This window comes from Bombus flavifrons, chromosome 15 (genome assembly GCF_040668555.2).
Source record: "Bombus flavifrons isolate JBK064 chromosome 15, iyBomFlav1_principal, whole genome shotgun sequence".
Taxonomy (NCBI): domain Eukaryota; kingdom Metazoa; phylum Arthropoda; class Insecta; order Hymenoptera; family Apidae; genus Bombus; species Bombus flavifrons.
Window position 1 is genome coordinate 11,430,867 of NC_138456.1, and position 18,532 is coordinate 11,449,398.

The following is an 18,532-nucleotide window of genomic DNA, read 5'->3' on the forward strand; positions in this document are numbered from 1 at the left end:
AAAAAGGTAACATTCGGGTATATTAGATATGATGTATGAAATATATTAATTTCCTAGAATCTCTAAAATATCTTAAAAATCCCTATCAATTTTAAAAATTTTTAAATTTTCATTATAAAAGTGAAACATTAAGTTAATACGAATATACTTTTATCTTTTCTATATATGAAACGCTATTAGTTAATAAAATTCTATCATAATATATACATTACAGCAATTTATCAAAACCACTATCGGAAGTGGATACGAATGAAACGGATGTGATCATCCAAATGAGTAATGGCGTTCATAGTATATAAGGGACATATAATTTTCTCATTGTTTGCTCGTGTGTGTTTAAATTTACATCAATATAAAGCGTGAAACCAAAAATTGTTTCGGAAATAATATAGTCATTTCAATACATATATTTCATCATTATATATTTCATTACTTAACATTTTTTATACAAACGGTGGAAATAAGTGATATTGTGTATAATATATATCAAAAACGTGTTAACGTTCGGATTCGGTAGTGAATCTAAGAACGTAAGGAAGTATTAAGTTTTTAGCTTCTGTCTTGTTCCCCCACCTGCAGAGTTGTGAGCTATAAAGGACACAACATTAAAGCGCGTTTCGCATCCAGAAGAACAAAAGAGAAGGATGGAACGAAAAAGAAAGGTGCGTTTCGTCTCGGAACCACCCAACCAGACTCATCAGTAGGCCTTCTGCTCGCAACCCCTGCCTTAATTGCACGGGATATTAGAACATACAGAGAAGAAAACCGGAGTGAGGGAAAGTTGCTAGACATCTAACGGCGGCGGGCTGAACTATCGCCACTCGCTCGATCTACACACGTTCGGGAGATGTGACAAGCGTTTTACAGTGCAACAGCATCAAAGAAAATTTGTTCGCAATTAATGAGCAGGTTGTTTATCAGTTTTTGTAAACAAGCTTCACTTTGCATTAGAGAAACGTGGAATTTTTAATAAAGTTTGTCGAATTGGTTAGCTTCTCTCGAAAAATAATTCGTATAACCTTTAGTAACATTCCGATTCCGATAGGTTTTGTACTCGTTCTTAATTATTATATATTTCACTGCTATACTATATGATTAAAGGAAACTTGAAATTTACAATAATAAAGATAAATAATGCATGAAGTATGTTTCTATCAATAGAAATCGTTATTAGATTTTCACATATTGTGAAAGTACAGTTTCTGTTCGTTTATATTTGAACGTTGTAGATCTATAGTTCATCAGAAAATGTGTTAAAACAACCATAGTATTATTGCTACTTTATTGAAATTTAAATAGTCTTTTTAAACATAATAAATAGAGCAAATAGGTCAGACTTCTAAGTTTTTCCATTTATTGGATAACCCAATAGAGTATCATATACCATATGTGAATTGAATAAAAATAATTTGAAGAATATATTAAATGTAACATTAATAAAGATTAGATGATGTTAAACTTACCTTACGGAATAATAATAAGAAACATATTTTGTGTTTATTTACAGAATTAACAACTGCTGTTATGTCTGCAAATACTCAATTTGCAAATCCTCCACCAGCTATAAGTTTACCTAATATGTCTGTTCCACCTCCTGCCACTCCAAATTTATCAGCTCCACCTCCTAATTTGACTACAATAAACACATCTGGAAGTTATCAGCACAGATACACTAATCATAGAGATGGAACAAGGGGTTTCTTTAAACCATTCAGACCTTATCATGCACCCAAAATTGTTGCGGCTGGTCAAGATACGTTACAAGATGAATTTGATGGCAAAAGACTTAGGAAATCTGTTATGCGTAAAACTGTGGATTATAATTCTGCCATTATAAAAAGCTTAGAGGTAGGATTCTTAATTTGGTTTGCAAAGTTTTGTGATATCAGTGATGAATAGTGTTATTACATATTTTATATGTAGAATCGAGTGTGGCAGAGGGATTACAGAGACAGACGCGCCCTACAGCCAGATGTGATGTATTACCCTGATCTGCTTCCACCACCTAGTTATGTTGACAATCCTATAAATGCAGTCACCACAAGATTTGTGAAGACTGCAACAAATAAAATGCGTTGCCCTATTTTTTGTATGGCTTGGACACCAGAGGGGAGACGCCTTGTTACTGGTGCATCTAGTGGAGAATTTACCTTGTGGAATGGTCTTACCTTTAATTTTGAAACTATCTTGCAGGTATTTTATGCCCCTTATTATAGTTTAACAGTAATTAAATATTTCTGTATATTATTAATATTGTTTTGTAATTTATTATCATCATTTGTAACTTTGTGATTTAAATAAAAGACTATATGTATAAATAGGGAGCTTTGGGCATTTCCAAAACTTTAGAGCTTGAATACATTGTATCACTTTTTGTATAGAATGTATACTAGTTTTAGATACATTAATCAAATATTTGTTTTTGTCTGTTTAGGCACATGATAGTCCAGTGAGAACAATGGTATGGTCGCACAATGAGAGCTGGATGGTCACAGGAGATCATGCAGGCTATGTGAAGTATTGGCAGAGCAATATGAACAACGTCAAGATGTTTCAGGCGCACAAAGAAGCGATTAGAGGACTCAGGTATACCATCCACCACACTAGTCCTTACGTCTCTTGCGCCACTGTTATCGATGATCCGTCCATCCTTGCTGTAGTTAAGATATTGGACATGACTCTCATTCTCTTCCTCTTCTGGTTTTACAACATTTTTGTTTTAAAAATATTAATTCTTGTATGGGTACACAGGTGATTTCTAAAATTTTTCATAAATTGTATTTGAAAGATTTCCTGATATATTAGATGTATGGTGAAGATATTCTCAAGTTTTGAAAAATTTCTGTGATATAAAGTCTGTGATGAAAATACATTCCCTATACTATGTGATGACATCCGTGTTATTACAAATTGATTTTCTTACTTTTTTTTTATTAAGTTTTGCTATATATATATATATATATATATATATATTTGCATTTAATTTTAATATTTAATTGTGATATAAACTATGAGGCTCTATATTTAAAAAAAACTTAATGTGCTATAATACTATTATAAATGTTGTTACAAGTAATTCCAGTTATTTTTGCTTAGTTTTCCAAAATTAATAATTTTTGAAATTTTTACATCTTCATGTATCTTAATAATATTTAAAGTTGATCAGCAAGGATAAATTTTTCTGCCAAATATATTGTACGTGTGTTAATATGAAATTTATCAACTGTATTCATAGAGTCTTAGGGACCTAAATAAATTTACATGGTCCACTAGATTACAGTAGCATGAATTTATTATTTTTATATAGAAAGGTCTGAGACAAAAACAAAACAAATTGTAGGAAAAAAGAAATTAGGTCCTTATGGCTCATAGTTTATGGAATTTATATGGTCAGGTTATTAGGTAAAATGTGTATATTTAGAATGAAGAATAAACAAACAAGAAATATACAGCAATACCTAGTCGAGATTCCCATGGAATTAAATAAAAATAAATATCCTGTGTCCTTCTTTACATCATCCAAGTTTTCAATAAAGTTAAATAAAGGCAGTTACAGTATCATATGTCTCTGAAAATAAAAATAAAGTATTTTCTCTTTGGTCTGTGTCACTTGTGCCCTTTTGCAGATAAGAGAGAGAGTAACAGAGAGATATAACGAACTTCATGTACACTTCGGACATTTTTTTTGTGCAATAAATGTTGAACTTTTGAAAAAATATCAATCTTGGTATATCACTCGGTGGTCATGTGGCATCAAAAAGAGATTCTACTTTCATGATAATGGAACAGTTTGTTGCTTGATCAGCAGTGAATTTTGTTTGAGTGCCAGATATGACTGTCGAAGATGGTTTTTTGTTTATTTACAATATTTACACATAGATCTTCCTTTTATTACTGATGTTTGTCTATTCCGCGAGACGAATTCAGAGTAAAAGCCCACTACGCGCATTCTTAGACCACATATATTATCGTTACGCGAATAATTTTTTAAATTGTCCTGAAAATAAATTTCATTCGTGTATTTTTACGCGTTCCTATACACGTTTTTCGCACACATATAGCATATATTTAACTCAAAAAATTTCATACACATGAAGAATTTTAGCAACCATATAACAGTAGCTTGTTATGTATCTGGTTTAAGTAATTTTTTGAAAATTATAATCCTTTATAGGTTTGTCGGTTGATCCTAACTAACTTCTACATGATATGTTTAGGATTCATCAAGGATGCATGTGTAGACATACAAATACATAATTTATTTAGCAGATGGTACCATAAAAAAAAGAAAAATATTTATAGTATTCTTTGCTTGTTTCTTTGCATGTGTAGTATTTATTTAATAACCAATGACAAATCAGTAATAAATGTAAGCTATTATATGCTTTAACTTCAATTTCTAATGATCATATTTTGATGTCATATCATAATAATGTCCGTAAGGTGTACCATATGCCTGAAATGTTCTATTGAATATTAATAAACTTTTCATATTCTGTCTCCTTCCACTTTGAATATATTGCAGTTGTATAAGGATAGAACTTCAATAAAAGTTAATAAAGCTCAACGTGTAATCAATCTTTCATCATACTATTCTATTATCTAATATTTTATACATGTGCCTACATGGGATAATAATTATCAAATATGTATTATACATTCCATAACGTTGTAATACTTGTTTCATTGAGAAAACTCTCATTGTGAGCATTTGCAAATAAAGAATCGCTCTATAAGTACATGACAGCGTATTGTTTGAATATAACATTTCTTTTTGGGTGGGTAGTTTCAGTCCAACGGATCACAAATTGGCAACATGCAGTGATGATGGAACAGTCAGAATTTGGGACTTTCTTCGGTGTCATGAAGAACGAATTCTCAGGGGTATATATTATATTATATTTTCTTTTATTATATTATATTTACTCTTTAAAATTAGAAAAAAATATTTTTATTTACATTTTATTTATTAATTAATTGTGATTTCAACAAACAGCTCAATCATTAATACAAACTTCAATGAATTCAATATTCATATAATTGTTGTTTAGGTCATGGTGCTGATGTGAAATGTGTACACTGGCATCCACAAAAAAGTCTAGTCATCTCTGGAAGCAAAGATAATCAGCAACCGGTTAAATTATGGGATCCAAAGACTGGCCAGTCACTTGCAACATTACATGCACACAAGTCGACAGTAATGGATGTTAAATGGAATGAAAATGGAAATTGGCTGGTAACCGCGTCGCGGGACCATTTGCTCAAGTTGTTTGATCTTCGAAATTTAAGTCAAGAAGTTCAAACATTTCGTGGTCACAAAAAAGAAGCTTCTAGCGTCGCGTGGCACCCGAGTCACGAGGGTCTATTTTGTAGCGGTGGTAGCGATGGAGCTATTTTATTCTGGCACGTTGGGTACGCTTTCTGCAGTTCTTAATCCTATTTTTTAATCTTATTTATTACACATTACTCATACTATGATTAATTTTTAGAGCCGACAAAGAGGTAGGTGCGATAGAACAAGCTCACGACAGTATAGTTTGGACGTTAGCTTGGCATCCGCTGGGACACATCCTGTGTTCCGGTAGTAATGATCACACTTCAAAGTTTTGGACACGAAACAGGCCTGGTGATTTAATGAGAGACAAGTATAATCTCAACACTTTACCTGCAGGATCGGCTGGCGTTGATGATCATGAAATTGGTACACAATATATTATGCGAATAATAACAACAATATTGTTATTAGTATTAAGTTACTGCACAAATTATGTCCACTAGAGTGAATCTTCTACAAATTAGATTTACCACATCAATTTATGCGAATGCTACTTTTATGGAAATCTTCAGATTTATCATTAAAAAAATAACTTGTTGCATTTTTTACCATCAGTTCGTAATGCTTTGAAAAAATGCAAATCTAATGAAAAACTCCGGACAAAATTTATGTAATAATTTCACATTTAAAAAAAAGAGAATTTTGAATTTTTTTACTATTGTTTCGATTATTTCATAGCTGACGAAGCAGCTGTAATACCTGGTATGGGGCCAGAAGATAGAATCAATGCCGATGGCGAACCAGAAGACAAAAGCGGTGGTATCCCTGGCTTGGATTTGGATCATGCAGTCGACGAAGGAAAGAAATTCGCTAACAAGAAAGTTCCATATAGCAAACCAATTCCAAGGAATTTCCAAGCTCAATGGAATGAGATGGAGGCTGAGGATATGGAGCAGGTAGAAGCTCTAAATGCATTTGTGAATCAGTTGATCGAAACCACACCAGGAGCGGTACCATTGAATGAAGTGACACCTAATGGTATTATATTGTACGGAAAAATGATTCCTGTCGAACGTAAGCATTATTTATTGTTAATGAAAACATTCGGTACTGTAATATTAAATGAAATTCTGAGATTATTAAAATCGTTGCTAATATTGCAGCCGGTTCTAAGTTAGCAGAAGCAATTAGCAAAGGAAATGATGCCATAAATAAACTAGTATTTTCCGGAGAAATAGAAGAGCTACGAGACGTTGTGGGTCCACCAGATAACATGGACGATTCCGAAGAATATTTGCAAGACGACAGCGAAATAGATTATTCCAAAGTTCCCGATATCGAACTTCCTCCACCTTTACCCAGTTCCAAATTTGCACAGAATCCAGAATTGCTGAAGGCGCTGAATCGCGGTGGAAAGCGGAAATTCGATCAACTAATCGGTTGGAGCGACGGTGGAGCCAGCGACAGAACATCGAAGATTCATCAACCGGTCTTTGGCGGAGTGATGACGGAAGACTCACAATCCAGTGATACCGACTTAAGGTACACGGGAACAAAATCGAATCAGCACTCCAACGAGACTAACTCTTTCCACAGTGGACAGGACGAGGATCTCAGGAAACTTCCTCATGGTGAAAATGCTCGAAATGCGAATCGCGATGAAGACTTACGGTTTAACATCTCTAGCGGACCTGGAAGGCCCAGTTCACGTTCCGATTACGACGTAAGGAGTAATTACGCGGATAAGGACTTTAGAAGTTCGCATGGATTCCCCTTGAAGAAGTCTTTGGATAACGACATTTACGATGACAGAGATCGGGACGGTAATTCGCGGTGGGACGATGAGAAGTCGATGAATGATGGTCCCAGAAAAGGGGATGGTGGTTTTTCAGGGAACTTTGATAAACGTGATAACATGCCGCTAGCTATAGGCTCCGGCATAAGTAACAGCATACCTCATTTAGGCAACAGTATATCTCACATGTCGAGTCACCATAATATGCAAAATATTAATCCCAATATGACCCCCCCGATCCAAAGTTTAGTACCACATCCAAATATGTCTCAGCATCCTATGCAAAATAAACCGCTGCATCCTGGTATGCAAGGAATTGACGGTCCAATGCACATGATGCACCATCCTAACATGCATCCCGGTTTTGGTCCTAATGGACCACCACCCGGAAACTTTGGCCCCAACTTTAGACCGCCAAACGGTAATTTCGGGCCCAATCAACACTTTAGGCCGAGCCCGTTGCCTCCATTCGGACCAAACCAAGGACCATTTGGTAATAACTTTCAAGGTTTGCCGAATTTCCGAGGGCCGAACTCAGGCCCGCCAAATTTTGACCGGCCGGGTTTTGGTCCTGGTTTCCGCGGTCAAAACCCCGGGCAGAATCCGCCAAATAATTTTAATTCGAATTTTGGTAATTTTGGAAATAAACTGGGACCTAATCGTGGCATGAACCGAGGTCCCAACGACAATAACATGGGAAGAATGGGAAGGAGCGGTTATAGTAATCGCGGTAGAGGACGTGACGGCGATCAACCACGAGGGATTCGAGGAAGAGATAATTATTGAAAAATAATTATTCGGGACGGAAGTATCTGTATGTTATGTGTACGTTAACATATTGCCGTTCGTTTTGCACGAATCATCCAATTGTTTCGTGCTGGGTTGTACAGTTGATCAATAATGAATTCTAGACCGTAGAACGGCGGTATCCTATAAAAGTATCGCGGGTGTAAAATAACGGCCCATATCAGACACGTTGCGAGCCACTTTATACTCAGTGCTAAAGAAGGAAACTCAAAAGTAGGCGTTCGAGTGCTTGGATGAAAGTATATTTTCTTTTTCCGATGGGACTTTATTTGAAGAGAACAATGTCCTTTTTCCAGAAAAAGCGACTGATTATCCATATTATAGATGGCTAGATTTCTAAATAATGCGAGAGATTAATTCGTGTTGGATGCAAGTTCTTCTCCTCGACTTGTGATATTTGCAAGTGGTATACAAGCGTGGTGAATCTATACGAAGTCACAGAAATTGTAATATATAAAATATAATCAATGATACACTGGTATAATTCTGATTTAAAAAAAAAGAGAAAAAATGGATTAAAAAAAGAAAAAAACAACTGTTCACAAGCTGCCTTGCGAAAGAATTTTTCTTGTTCCGATTTCGAGAATTGATGAGCGCGCGGGAGTAGGATAGAGAAGCATGTGAAGCATGTTGAACGTTTCATAATTGTTGCTGGTCGTCGAGAAAACTGTGAACCAGAACAGTCTACCTATCAATTATTAATAAAAATGAACTAAGATGCAGAAATTTTTCCATGAAAGCTCTATCCCAGATTTAATTTATAGATATTAGACATAGATCTAGCTTAACTATATATACGAATATAGAGACATAGCTCAAATGTATAATGCATAAATATATATATATTTTTAAATTCTATTTGTAATATTTCACCGTGCATGGAATTATATTTGAAATATCTTTTTGCAATGATTCTTATAATTATAACTTAATTAGTTAATATACGTCTATTTCTTTAATGTTCCGATGTTCCGCTCATGCTGCCATCACGTTACTTCTAACGTTCGATGGCTGTGATTTGGCTGTTATTTCTTGAAGTCGGATAAAATCAAACACAATGGGTAAAAAAGGAAAAGTAGAAGGCAACAATTTAGGAAAGGCTTTGATTAGGGGCCGTTTCGGTTCAACGAGAAATAAAAAAGATGTTGATTTATCTATGGTAACGTAATACCTTTCTTCATAACCTATTTGTTTTGGTACATACTAAAATGAATTAAACTATGAATAATTTTCGATATTTTGACATTGCATTTTTAATTAGCTTCACACTGCCGAATTAAACGATGGCTACGACTGGGGACGTCTTAATCTTCAATCCGTCACGGAAGAAAATTCTTTTCAAGAATTTCTCTCTACTGCAGAGTTAGCAGGAACCGAGTTTCATGCAGAAAAATTAAACATTAAATTCGTTAATCCAAAAAATGGAATCGGATTACTCTCGAAAGATGAGAAAGCAAAGGTACTGGAGACGCAAAAAAAGAATAAAGCCCTTCTGAAAATACCTAGAAGGCCAAAATGGAATAGTTCAACTACAGCTCACGAATTGCAAAGCAAAGAGAGAGAAGAATTTTTAGAATGGAGACGTTCTCTTGCTATGTTGCAAGAAGTCGAAGAATTGATGTTAACTCCTTATGAAAAGAATTTGGAATTTTGGAGACAATTGTGGAGAGTAGTTGAGCGTAGTGATGTTATTGTACAGATAGTTGACGCAAGAAATCCACTGCTCTTTCGTTGTGAGGACCTAGAAGCATATGTTAAAGAAGTAGATCCTAAAAAAATTAATCTGATACTAATTAATAAAGCAGACTTTTTAACAGAGGAACAAAGACAAGCATGGGCGAAATATTTTACAGATATTAATTTGAGAGTCGCATTCTTTTCTGCGACATTGGCAGCTGAAAAACAAAAGATAAAAGATATAATTGAGGAAGAAGATTGCGAAGATGAAGAAGGTAGTGAAGTGGAGGATGATGATAGTGATAGATCTTTGTACACTTCAGAATTTGCTTCAGAAAGCGAATATGAAAGTGCAGATGATGGTAGTAATAATACCATAACTGAAAATGAGGAAGTAAGTTCTAAGGAATCTAATGAATGTGATTTAAATGAATTGAATGATGTAATAGAGAAATTAAGTGAAAAAGATATAGAAGATAATACAAAGGTGGAGAATTCATCAGAATTATTAAGCAGAGATCAATTAGTATCATTTTTCAAAATGATTTATAAGGGGGAGACATATACAAAAGGAATCACAACAATTGGTTTGGTAGGTTATCCAAATGTAGGTAAAAGTTCCACAATAAATGCCCTATTAATGGACAAAAAGGTATCCGTATCTGCGACACCAGGTAAAACAAAGCATTTTCAAACACTATTCTTGGATAAGGATCTACTTCTTTGTGATTGCCCTGGATTAGTAATGCCTAGTTTCGTTTGTACAAAATCAGAAATGATATTAAATGGTATATTGCCAATTGATCAAATGAGGGATCATGTACCTCCAATTACATTATTGGGTACTTTAATACCAAGGCACATTATAGAAGATCTTTATGGAATTATGATACCTCCACCATTAGAAGGAGAAGATCCTGATCGTCCTCCAACTGCAGAAGAAATTTTAAATGCTTATGCCTGTATGTAATTATGTATTAAGCATGATAGTAATGCATGATAATTTGTATAAGTTTAGTAATTTATTTTATACTTTTATTTAGATAATAGAGGTTTTATGACACAGAATGGACAACCGGATAATCCACGTGCGGCGCGATATCTTCTGAAAGATTTTGTAAACGGTAAATTGTTGTATTGCGTTGCACCCACTACAGCAGAACAAGAAAAGTTTCATACATTTCCTCCGCGAAGAAGAATAATTTCGAAAAATAAGCATTTCCCACCTAGAACAGTACGTGTGAATAAAGGAAGTAAAACTACGTCTGAAGATTTAGATAAAGTATTTTTTCAAGATAATACTTCGAATGTACATGTAAAAGGAGTAATTGGAAAAATGCACGGTTTACATAGAATTAATTCAAAGTATGTAACATTATTGTATATTTATTAATTGATAAAGTCATTTTTGTATAATTATTGACAATAATTGTTCATATATAATAATAAGTAATGGAGCGTGTATACGAATTTCGTTTCGAATACTTTTGGTAATTATTGTAATTATTTTTTTAGGGATGCAGGATCGATGACAGGTTCTACACAGAGTTTGTTGCTTGACGGGAAACCGTGGAAAAAGATTAATAAACACTCAAATAAAAAGAAACGCGAAAAAACAAGAAGATTGTACGCTCATCTTGATCAACATTGATTTTACGAATATTTATATTGTATTATGAGAATTGAAGGCCTTTTCGCTATATAACAGCGGATCATATTTTGTAATATACAAATCTCTGAATTTATAAGCATATCAGAGACTCATATTGATTCTATGTACTACAAATACATTCTAATAACGGCATACATACACATATAAGAATAGTTTGCTGTTGTACTTATATGCGTATATATTATAAAATTAAAATATTTTATAATTTATATTCTTTGCTTTTTAATCTTTTCTAATCGTTCTGATACTAGCGTTTCGAGACCTGAACGAATCCAATAATCTTGCTTTTGCATATTTTGTCACGGATTACAGATACAGTATGAATGTAACAGCAGATTTCTAGAACGATTTCCGTGGAAAGCAATATCTCATTAAACAGCAAGCGCGAATCGAATTCTTGTTACGTAAAAACGGAATTCGCTTCACATAATCTGATTCAGACAATGTGGTGCTACATTTATAGTATATATAATTTAGTCTGCTTTTATAAGTTAAGTCGTTGATGAACACCAAGTTGTTGATATACAACAGGCTTCTTAATAAAAAAGTACCGTGTGTAAGATCGTTCTTGCAAACTTTGATTCAAATTCGTGAAGTAGTTCATCTATATCGTTATCTAAATCTTCACTATTGGCCAACTGGAAGAAAACAATTTTTTAGTTAGAGAAATAATTACAGGAGGACTTAAATATATACAAATGCATAAATTTTAATGAATTCTGAAATTACCACAGTGACTAATTCACAAATGAGGAACGATCCAACTGTAGCTTCTTCATGATTATCCTGAATATCAATATTAATCAAATGTACTGGTTGACTATCTTCCTGAGTTCTAGATTCCATACATTCAATTACTTGATCATAAACACGTTCTTCGCATGTGATTAAAATGTCAAATTTGTCCTTGGATAACTGAAATCGTTCTGGTTTCGGTTTTATTCTACGGTTTCTATCTAACATGTGCAACAAACCATTTTGTGTATAGCTAATGTTATAGTTAAGGAATTTTAGTTTCAGTTATTTCATAAACTTTATGGTACTTATCAGAGATAATAATGCGAAAGAAATAAAAATAAAAAGATATCTATTTTGCCTCGAAGCCAATGGACTTCTCGTACAGATTTTGTGAAAAGAAGAAAAAAAATTTATTCATTTATTTGATAGAAAGGATACTATTGCTTGTCTTTAGATAAAAGGTCATTGTAGATTTCATCGTACGAAGTTCCAAAGTCATAAATGTTTGGACGATCAGGTGCATTTCCAGGAAGCTTAACTTTATCGCCAGTTCCAAAGGATTTAACATTGAAACCCTTTTTACTGAAAAAGAAAAATAAAGTAAGAATTCGTCTATTCAGTATTTTACATAATTCATAGTTTGATTGCAATTAAGAGTAATTACCTCAAGAAGGCATGAGCTTCCATGCTTCTATTCATATTGCTAGAACATATCACAGCTACGCTGATAGAGTTTGGCGTTGGCATTGTTTCGAATAGTTTAGCGATATAAAAAAAAAAGTCGGAATATAAAAAAAAGCGTAATGTCACTTAACCTTAAAGATCGTTACGCTGCCTGTCACATCCGGTATATCTGTTAACGTACATAAAATTCTAGTATAGAATTGGTGGAAGTGGTTTTTTTCAACGTTAAGATTACAAAAATAATTTGATTCAGTGGTCACGGAAAATTCTGGAGAATTATACGACTAAAATGATTCTCAAGCGTTTTCTGTTTATCGCCTGTTCATAGTAAAATTTGTAATGAAAGCCCTATATACACTTTCTCACGTTATGCAGGTTCATCGTTAAACAGTGACATCTGCGATTGTAAGAGAAGCTCAGTCGTTGTAAGCATCGACAGTCAGTAATGCGACAGACGGTGCTGTTTGTGGTAAATGTTGAATTTTTATCGACCAATGCTCGATGACGTCATAAATAAGCTCGAACCCGCCAGTTTGATGTGCTTCAAGGAAGTCGGCGCAAATTGAAGGTAGAATTAATCGCGAAATATTCGGGTTATACGATGATTGAAAGTTTTGTATAGCGAATTGTATACGCAGTACTTTTTTTGCACATTCTAACCTAATTTGTACACATATACTGTGTAAAGCATACAGAACGTAGTGACATTCAAGTGACTCAAGTTAGTTAACCAAAGTGTTTACACGTGTGTAGCAGATACATTCATGCAGTTTGTATACATATGAGCACATACACGATTCTAGAAATAAATGCATACAGAGAAATGTGGAAACGTAAGATTTAGGTTAGTAATAGTTCAATATGCGTTTGCTAATTCAAGTCATTTTATGAGATTCGATTGCTATTTATTACATAAATTTGGGGAATATTTGTAGGATTTGTGTAACATTTTATTTATCGTAGAAATTTAAATATTTATATTCGTTCCGAGTGCCTTATTATAACTTTACTTCTTTCGGTATTTTATTGCAGGTATATTAAAAAAATGTATCATTTTTTTGTCTGTTTTCTTTTCTGTGTATTGTATCTAATATCTAATAACATCTAATATATATAATGTTAATTGTCAATATTATTCTAATTACCGATTACATAGATTACAAGAGCGAGTTTTAAAGACATGTAATATCATTTTTTTGAAAATAGGTTTACGAAATGTGAGGCCTCACTTGTAAGCAGCCTATCGAGAAGGAAGTGTACATGCGCGCGCGCGCTCGCGTGTGTGTATACGCGTGTGAAGAAGAAACGAACCTCTTTTGGACATTTTTTACTATGAAACCTGTCAGAGCAGTTTCAAGACGACGATGCGGTGAGTTCAAAATCAATAAATAAAACAGTAATTCGCCGCATAAAAACGTTATCGTGTGATATATTATAATTTTATACCTACACATATGTGCAAACATATTGTATAGCCTCGGTATATTTCGTTTTGACGCGTATGCAACTGCTCTTGCTTAATATCAATTTTTACATCGATATTTCTCGAAAGCGAAATTTTTATAATTTGGAATGGAACATTTGTTTCAAACCATAAAGTCTTTTATTGAACAGGAATAATGCGAATTTTACTGTGTATTTTAATATTTTAATAGTCTATTGTTTATTCCATTTTTTAAATTTACGACATGATAGTAATATAAGTAATAAAGAGATAAAAATCCATGGAAAAAAAATATCGAATGAATTCGTGGTTAAATCACGCAATGTCGTACGACCGCAAATTTGTTTGCAAAATCGTGAAATAACAAGCGTCGTCGGCAATGAAAATTGTGGGTTCCGGGCTGGAATTAAGGCGGAGTTGGTATCTCGATCTCGACGAGACTTTAATTTTGCGATCGACTAATCCTTCGATCCTTTTTCATTTCTAAACTCTTCTTTCAATGAATTTTTTTTCTATTTACCAATCACTTACAATTGGAGGCTTCGTTTTCGTTTACTTGCCTGCGGAGAAATAAATTTACAAACCAAACATTGCAAATCAAAGTTCGTTTCGTGGCTTCATGGTTGAAATACCTAAGTTTAAATATTTCAATATCTAACTTATTTCAAGTGTTTGAAAATTTAGGATGCTGCAAAGTTAAAAAGTTCAAGTATTTGAGAATTCGAAAAACTCGGATATCGAGGAACTCGGTTCTAAAAAGTTGAAGAATTGACAGATTCGAAAAGTTGGTAGCTTGAAAGTCTGAAAATTTAGAAATTTAGAGATCCAAGAACTTTGAAATGAAAAAGTCTCAAATTTATAGGTAAAGCGATCGAGTATCGAAATATTTTAAAATTAAAAAGCTCCGATACTCTAAAATGCAAATATGTCTACAAATTTAAAGAACCAAAAATTCGAGTATTTAAATTAAAAATTTCAAGGATTCTGAATCTTTCAAACGTTTAAGCGTCGAAACGTTGCATGCACTTGTTGAATGTTCAAATCGTCGTATTTTAAGCTATTCAATGACGATTTGATTGAGAAATTGTCGTTTGAAAAGCGTCAATTGTTGCGACACAGAAACGATCTTCAATCTGCATTCGTCTTTAAGTTCGTTTCTTCACCGGTTAGCTCTGTTCATCCCGGCTGGTTGCTGCAACTCTTTTCGTCGTCTCGTCGTTGAGCAAACTGGTCGACGATTGTCGAAACCAATTTAGATCCGCGACTCGTCTTTTTCTATTGTCCTCAATGGATCTCGTTACCCGCATACTTTGTGCTTTTACCATGAAAGGGAATGTGTTTCTTGATCGTTCAACGTGTGACTCGAATAAAACAAATTTCGAAGAGAGACGATTACATTACACTGGTATTACCAAACCTATCGAAACGATCGATTTAACATTTCTTTTTCTTTACAAATATTCACAAATATACATACTTTTAATAATTAATTTAATTAAATATTTATCGGGGTAGAGAGGTTGTCTATTTTAACGATTATGGGCTAGATATTAAATATAATTAGACCACGGATATTTATGCGATTTCATGCCAAATTTCATGCAATTTATTGTTATGAATACAACTCGAACAAAAGAAACGAAATCTAGGTAGAAATCTGTTTTACCCACTCGGTTAATACTCACCCATTGGTGAATATTCTACTTTATATCGTATGCGGTTTTGCGATCTAACCGAAATCAAACCGAAACTATAGGGATACATATAAAGATAGAGCGTATGAGTGGACTGAAAAAGCGATTCTATAGGAATAGAAGGTTGAACTCTATATAGAGACCCCTTGTGTCCTTGTCTGATGACGCATGCACATTCGTACAGTAAATATGTAAGCGTAACACCGATCAATGAGCGGCGCCAGTGTGCATGCGTTAGCGGATTAGACGAGAACAGAAGGGGTCTCTATGCAGCGTTCTCTTTCTATGCCCATGTCGCATTCAGTTACACGGTAACGTATGACTCGCGTACTCTATCTTTGTATCTCTATGACCGAAATCGAACTGAAACTAAACCGAACCGAAACCAAACATGGGTAGAATATAAAATATCGTTTTTAAATAACATAAAATCGATTATTTTAAAGTTATAAAAAATATTGAATTTACGCTTTAACCTTTGTTTCCTGCTATTTGTTTTTATTCGGAGTCATCCATCGTACTACGGTTTTAAACGTCGATATGTAATTTTTACATGTTACACGGTGAATTTACTGAGACGACTGTCGATACTAAGATCTTTAAAACGTTTCGTTAAAACGAATTAATACCTCTTTATCCCCAACGGATGGTAAAAACCATCGTTAATGGATGTCAGACGAGGTACAAGATGTCCGCGTATATTGTACCTACATACTAGAAATATTATAAAGATGCCAGTCACGAATCTAAATTGAAAGAACCGCGCTATCGGGATGAAGGAATCTTGCGACGCGTGTTTAACGAGTCTGAACAGTTTCAAACGGCTATCTTTTTGCTTTAATAAAATCGCAATAAAAGGACACGAACTCCTTTCGTTTCCTTAAATTCACGCGAGAAGGAGAAATTCATTTTTCAATCTTGAAATACAAGCGTTTATAATTTCTACTAAAGTTTAGCAGTCTCACTCGTGGCAAATCTATGTTACTAATTATTAAACGAATAACACGTCAAACTATCGACTAAAGGTACAAAAGAAAAATGCAATATTGTAGCATAAAAATAAAAATTTAGGACAGGTTGTAAATTTTACGCAATTTTTATTCCGCGATTAGATAGTTGGATAGATAAAAAATTTCTATTTGCAACAGGAACTATTTATTCTTTCCATTTTCCATTATGATCCAATCATATTTTACCGCTCCATAAACTAGCATCGTAGATTAAGATGGCATTAATGTGCAACAAAATGTTGGACTAACTGTTGTTACGTACGCTCATCTTTTAACTCAAGGTTGATGTAGAAGTAAAAAATTCGTAACCGAAGGTTGTACGATTGCGTGCGTGACACAAGAGTGATGTAACTAAAACAAAAAAAAAAGAAAACAGGAAAAAGCAAATGCCTCGAGAGAGGAATTTTAACTTTGCTTAATTGTAAGTGAAATACCATCTTTCTTCTAATAGCCTCGACTCGCGTTGTTTCGCTTCGATCCTCTTCAATCTTCGTTATTTCGCTCTATTTTCCACCAATTATATTTGAGTACACTGTCGACTATAAGTAACGGGACTTTGTTAATTCTAAACCTAAGCTTCGATAAAATTGTACTAAATCTGTATAAAAATTTTGAAAACACGGTACAACCTAGTTTTCCCTGTAATACAAGCGGCAGATAAGTATCAAGTATATTCGGTAATTACAATACTCGTTTATGCAGTCGAGCACAAAAATAAAGGGGCAGATAGTGGAAGACGACGTTCGATCGAGCTAATACTAGTGTTATATGCTTCGGTTTTGTTTATTATATATCCCTATTGTACGTAAAATATGTAGCAAACAAATTGAAATTAATACTTACTCTTTTATGTAGTTAAGCCGTTAAGTCGTAGTTAACGAAACTTCGACCATACCTATTTTTACCTTATCTTTCCACTTATTTTTGTCCTCCTTATTTTTGACGGTATATGCTATCGATTACTTATCCGAATACTACATTGTCATTTTTTGTATCCCTATTTTTCCCTACATTTTCTTTCTCTAAGTCTCATTTTTCCTATTCTAGTAGTGTACGCTACCGTGCAATCCATTAATAAATACAAGGTAGCCTTCGTTACGTCTTATTATCGGTTCATCGAAAGGAAACAGCGTCATCTCGTTCCCGTGCATTATTACCTCGCGCACGTTGTCCGGCAACGATTCCTTCGGCTGGTTATCACGGATCCTTGTAAATTATTCCGCGTGTGTACGCAAAGACGGATGTCCTTTGACTTATGGATATTGACGAGGGACGTTCCACCGGCGTGAGCCATCTTGTCGACGTTTGACGCATGTCGTCTGCATAAAATGGTTGGCCGATCGTCATCCGCGCGTTGCAGGCACCCGTTAAATTATAATCTAAATTATGGGCCAGCTCACGACTCGAATAACAATCGTTCAACAACCTTGTGCCTCTTCTTTCATTTTTCTTCTCTACGCTTTTCTCTCCTCTTCTTTTTCTTCCTCCTCTTCTTCTTCTCCTTGCAATCTAAATTACGGTCCATTCTATATTTATTCTTTCCTTTTCGCCTTGTATCTTGCCTTCGTCTTCTTATAATTTAAATTACGGGGGAGCTCGGTAAACGAATGTCAATCGTTCAATAACTTCGCGTTCCCTCGTTCTTCTTTTTCCTATTTCCTTCTTGATTTTCATCGTCTTCTTCCTAGAATATAAATTATGCTCGGTAACAGCATGTCAATCCTTCAACAGCTTCG

General features: G+C 34.2%; 4 protein-coding genes across 5 annotated transcripts in view; 3 read left to right on the plus strand and 1 right to left on the minus strand.

Moving 5' to 3' along the window:
* The first annotated feature begins 261 nt into the window (after nt 1-261).
* Wdr33 (WD repeat domain 33) lies at nt 262-8,715 on the plus strand. The gene is made up of 9 exons (XM_069128163.1): nt 262-909; nt 1,508-1,848; nt 1,924-2,193; nt 2,435-2,586; nt 4,787-4,884; nt 5,052-5,412; nt 5,490-5,701; nt 6,014-6,349; nt 6,439-8,715. Exons 2-9 carry the CDS (start codon nt 1,525-1,527, stop codon nt 7,854-7,856), a joined length of 3,171 nt encoding a protein of 1,056 aa, XP_068984264.1. The 5' UTR covers nt 262-909; nt 1,508-1,524; the 3' UTR covers nt 7,857-8,715.
* Nucleotides 8,716-8,890: 175 nt separating this feature from the next.
* Nucleotides 8,891-11,437, plus strand: Ns3 (nucleostemin 3). The gene is made up of 4 exons (XM_069128191.1): nt 8,891-9,036; nt 9,139-10,516; nt 10,598-10,919; nt 11,070-11,437. The coding sequence occupies exons 1-4, from the start codon at nt 8,935-8,937 to the stop codon at nt 11,203-11,205; spliced, it is 1,938 nt and encodes a 645-aa protein (XP_068984292.1). The 5' UTR covers nt 8,891-8,934; the 3' UTR covers nt 11,206-11,437.
* Nucleotides 11,120-12,979, minus strand: Ssu72 (Ssu72 CTD phosphatase). The gene is made up of 4 exons (XM_069128231.1): nt 12,629-12,979; nt 12,403-12,546; nt 11,956-12,214; nt 11,120-11,864 (listed from the first exon to the last, which is right to left on the minus strand). The coding sequence occupies exons 1-4, from the start codon at nt 12,709-12,711 to the stop codon at nt 11,763-11,765; spliced, it is 588 nt and encodes a 195-aa protein (XP_068984332.1). The 5' UTR covers nt 12,712-12,979; the 3' UTR covers nt 11,120-11,762.
* A 114-nt stretch (nt 12,980-13,093) lies between these two features.
* LOC138187424 (uncharacterized) overlaps nt 13,094-18,532 on the plus strand; it is a 67,154-nt gene continuing 61,715 nt past the window's right edge. Inside the window, exons 1-2 of one of the 2 annotated variants that reach the window (XM_069128196.1) lie at nt 13,094-13,216; nt 13,855-14,017. The gene's annotated coding sequence lies outside the window, so the exon portion shown is untranslated. Of the gene's footprint in view, nt 13,217-13,251; nt 13,493-13,854; nt 14,018-18,532 lie in introns of those variants that run through there. The other variant, XM_069128195.1, reaches the window with a different exon arrangement.

Coding starts and splice junctions, on each gene's coding strand:
- Wdr33 (XM_069128163.1), top strand. CDS start 1,525: ATGTCTGCAAATACTCAATTTGCAAATCCTCCACCAGCTATAAGTTTA. Junction 2,194..2,434: donor ATTTTGAAACTATCTTGCAG/GTATTTTATGCC, acceptor TTGTCTGTTTAG/GCACATGATAGTCCAGTGAG. Junction 5,413..5,489: donor ATTTTATTCTGGCACGTTGG/GTACGCTTTCTG, acceptor ATTAATTTTTAG/AGCCGACAAAGAGGTAGGTG.
- Ns3 (XM_069128191.1), top strand. CDS start 8,935: ATGGGTAAAAAAGGAAAAGTAGAAGGCAACAATTTAGGAAAGGCTTTG. Junction 10,517..10,597: donor AATTTTAAATGCTTATGCCT/GTATGTAATTAT, acceptor ACTTTTATTTAG/ATAATAGAGGTTTTATGACA. Junction 10,920..11,069: donor TTACATAGAATTAATTCAAA/GTATGTAACATT, acceptor TTATTTTTTTAG/GGATGCAGGATCGATGACAG.
- Ssu72 (XM_069128231.1), bottom strand. CDS start 12,711: ATGCCAACGCCAAACTCTATCAGCGTAGCTGTGATATGTTCTAGCAAT. Junction 12,547..12,628: donor GAAGCTCATGCCTTCTTGAG/GTAATTACTCTT, acceptor TTTCTTTTTCAG/TAAAAAGGGTTTCAATGTTA. Junction 11,865..11,955: donor TTTGTGAATTAGTCACTGTG/GTAATTTCAGAA, acceptor GTTTTCTTCCAG/TTGGCCAATAGTGAAGATTT.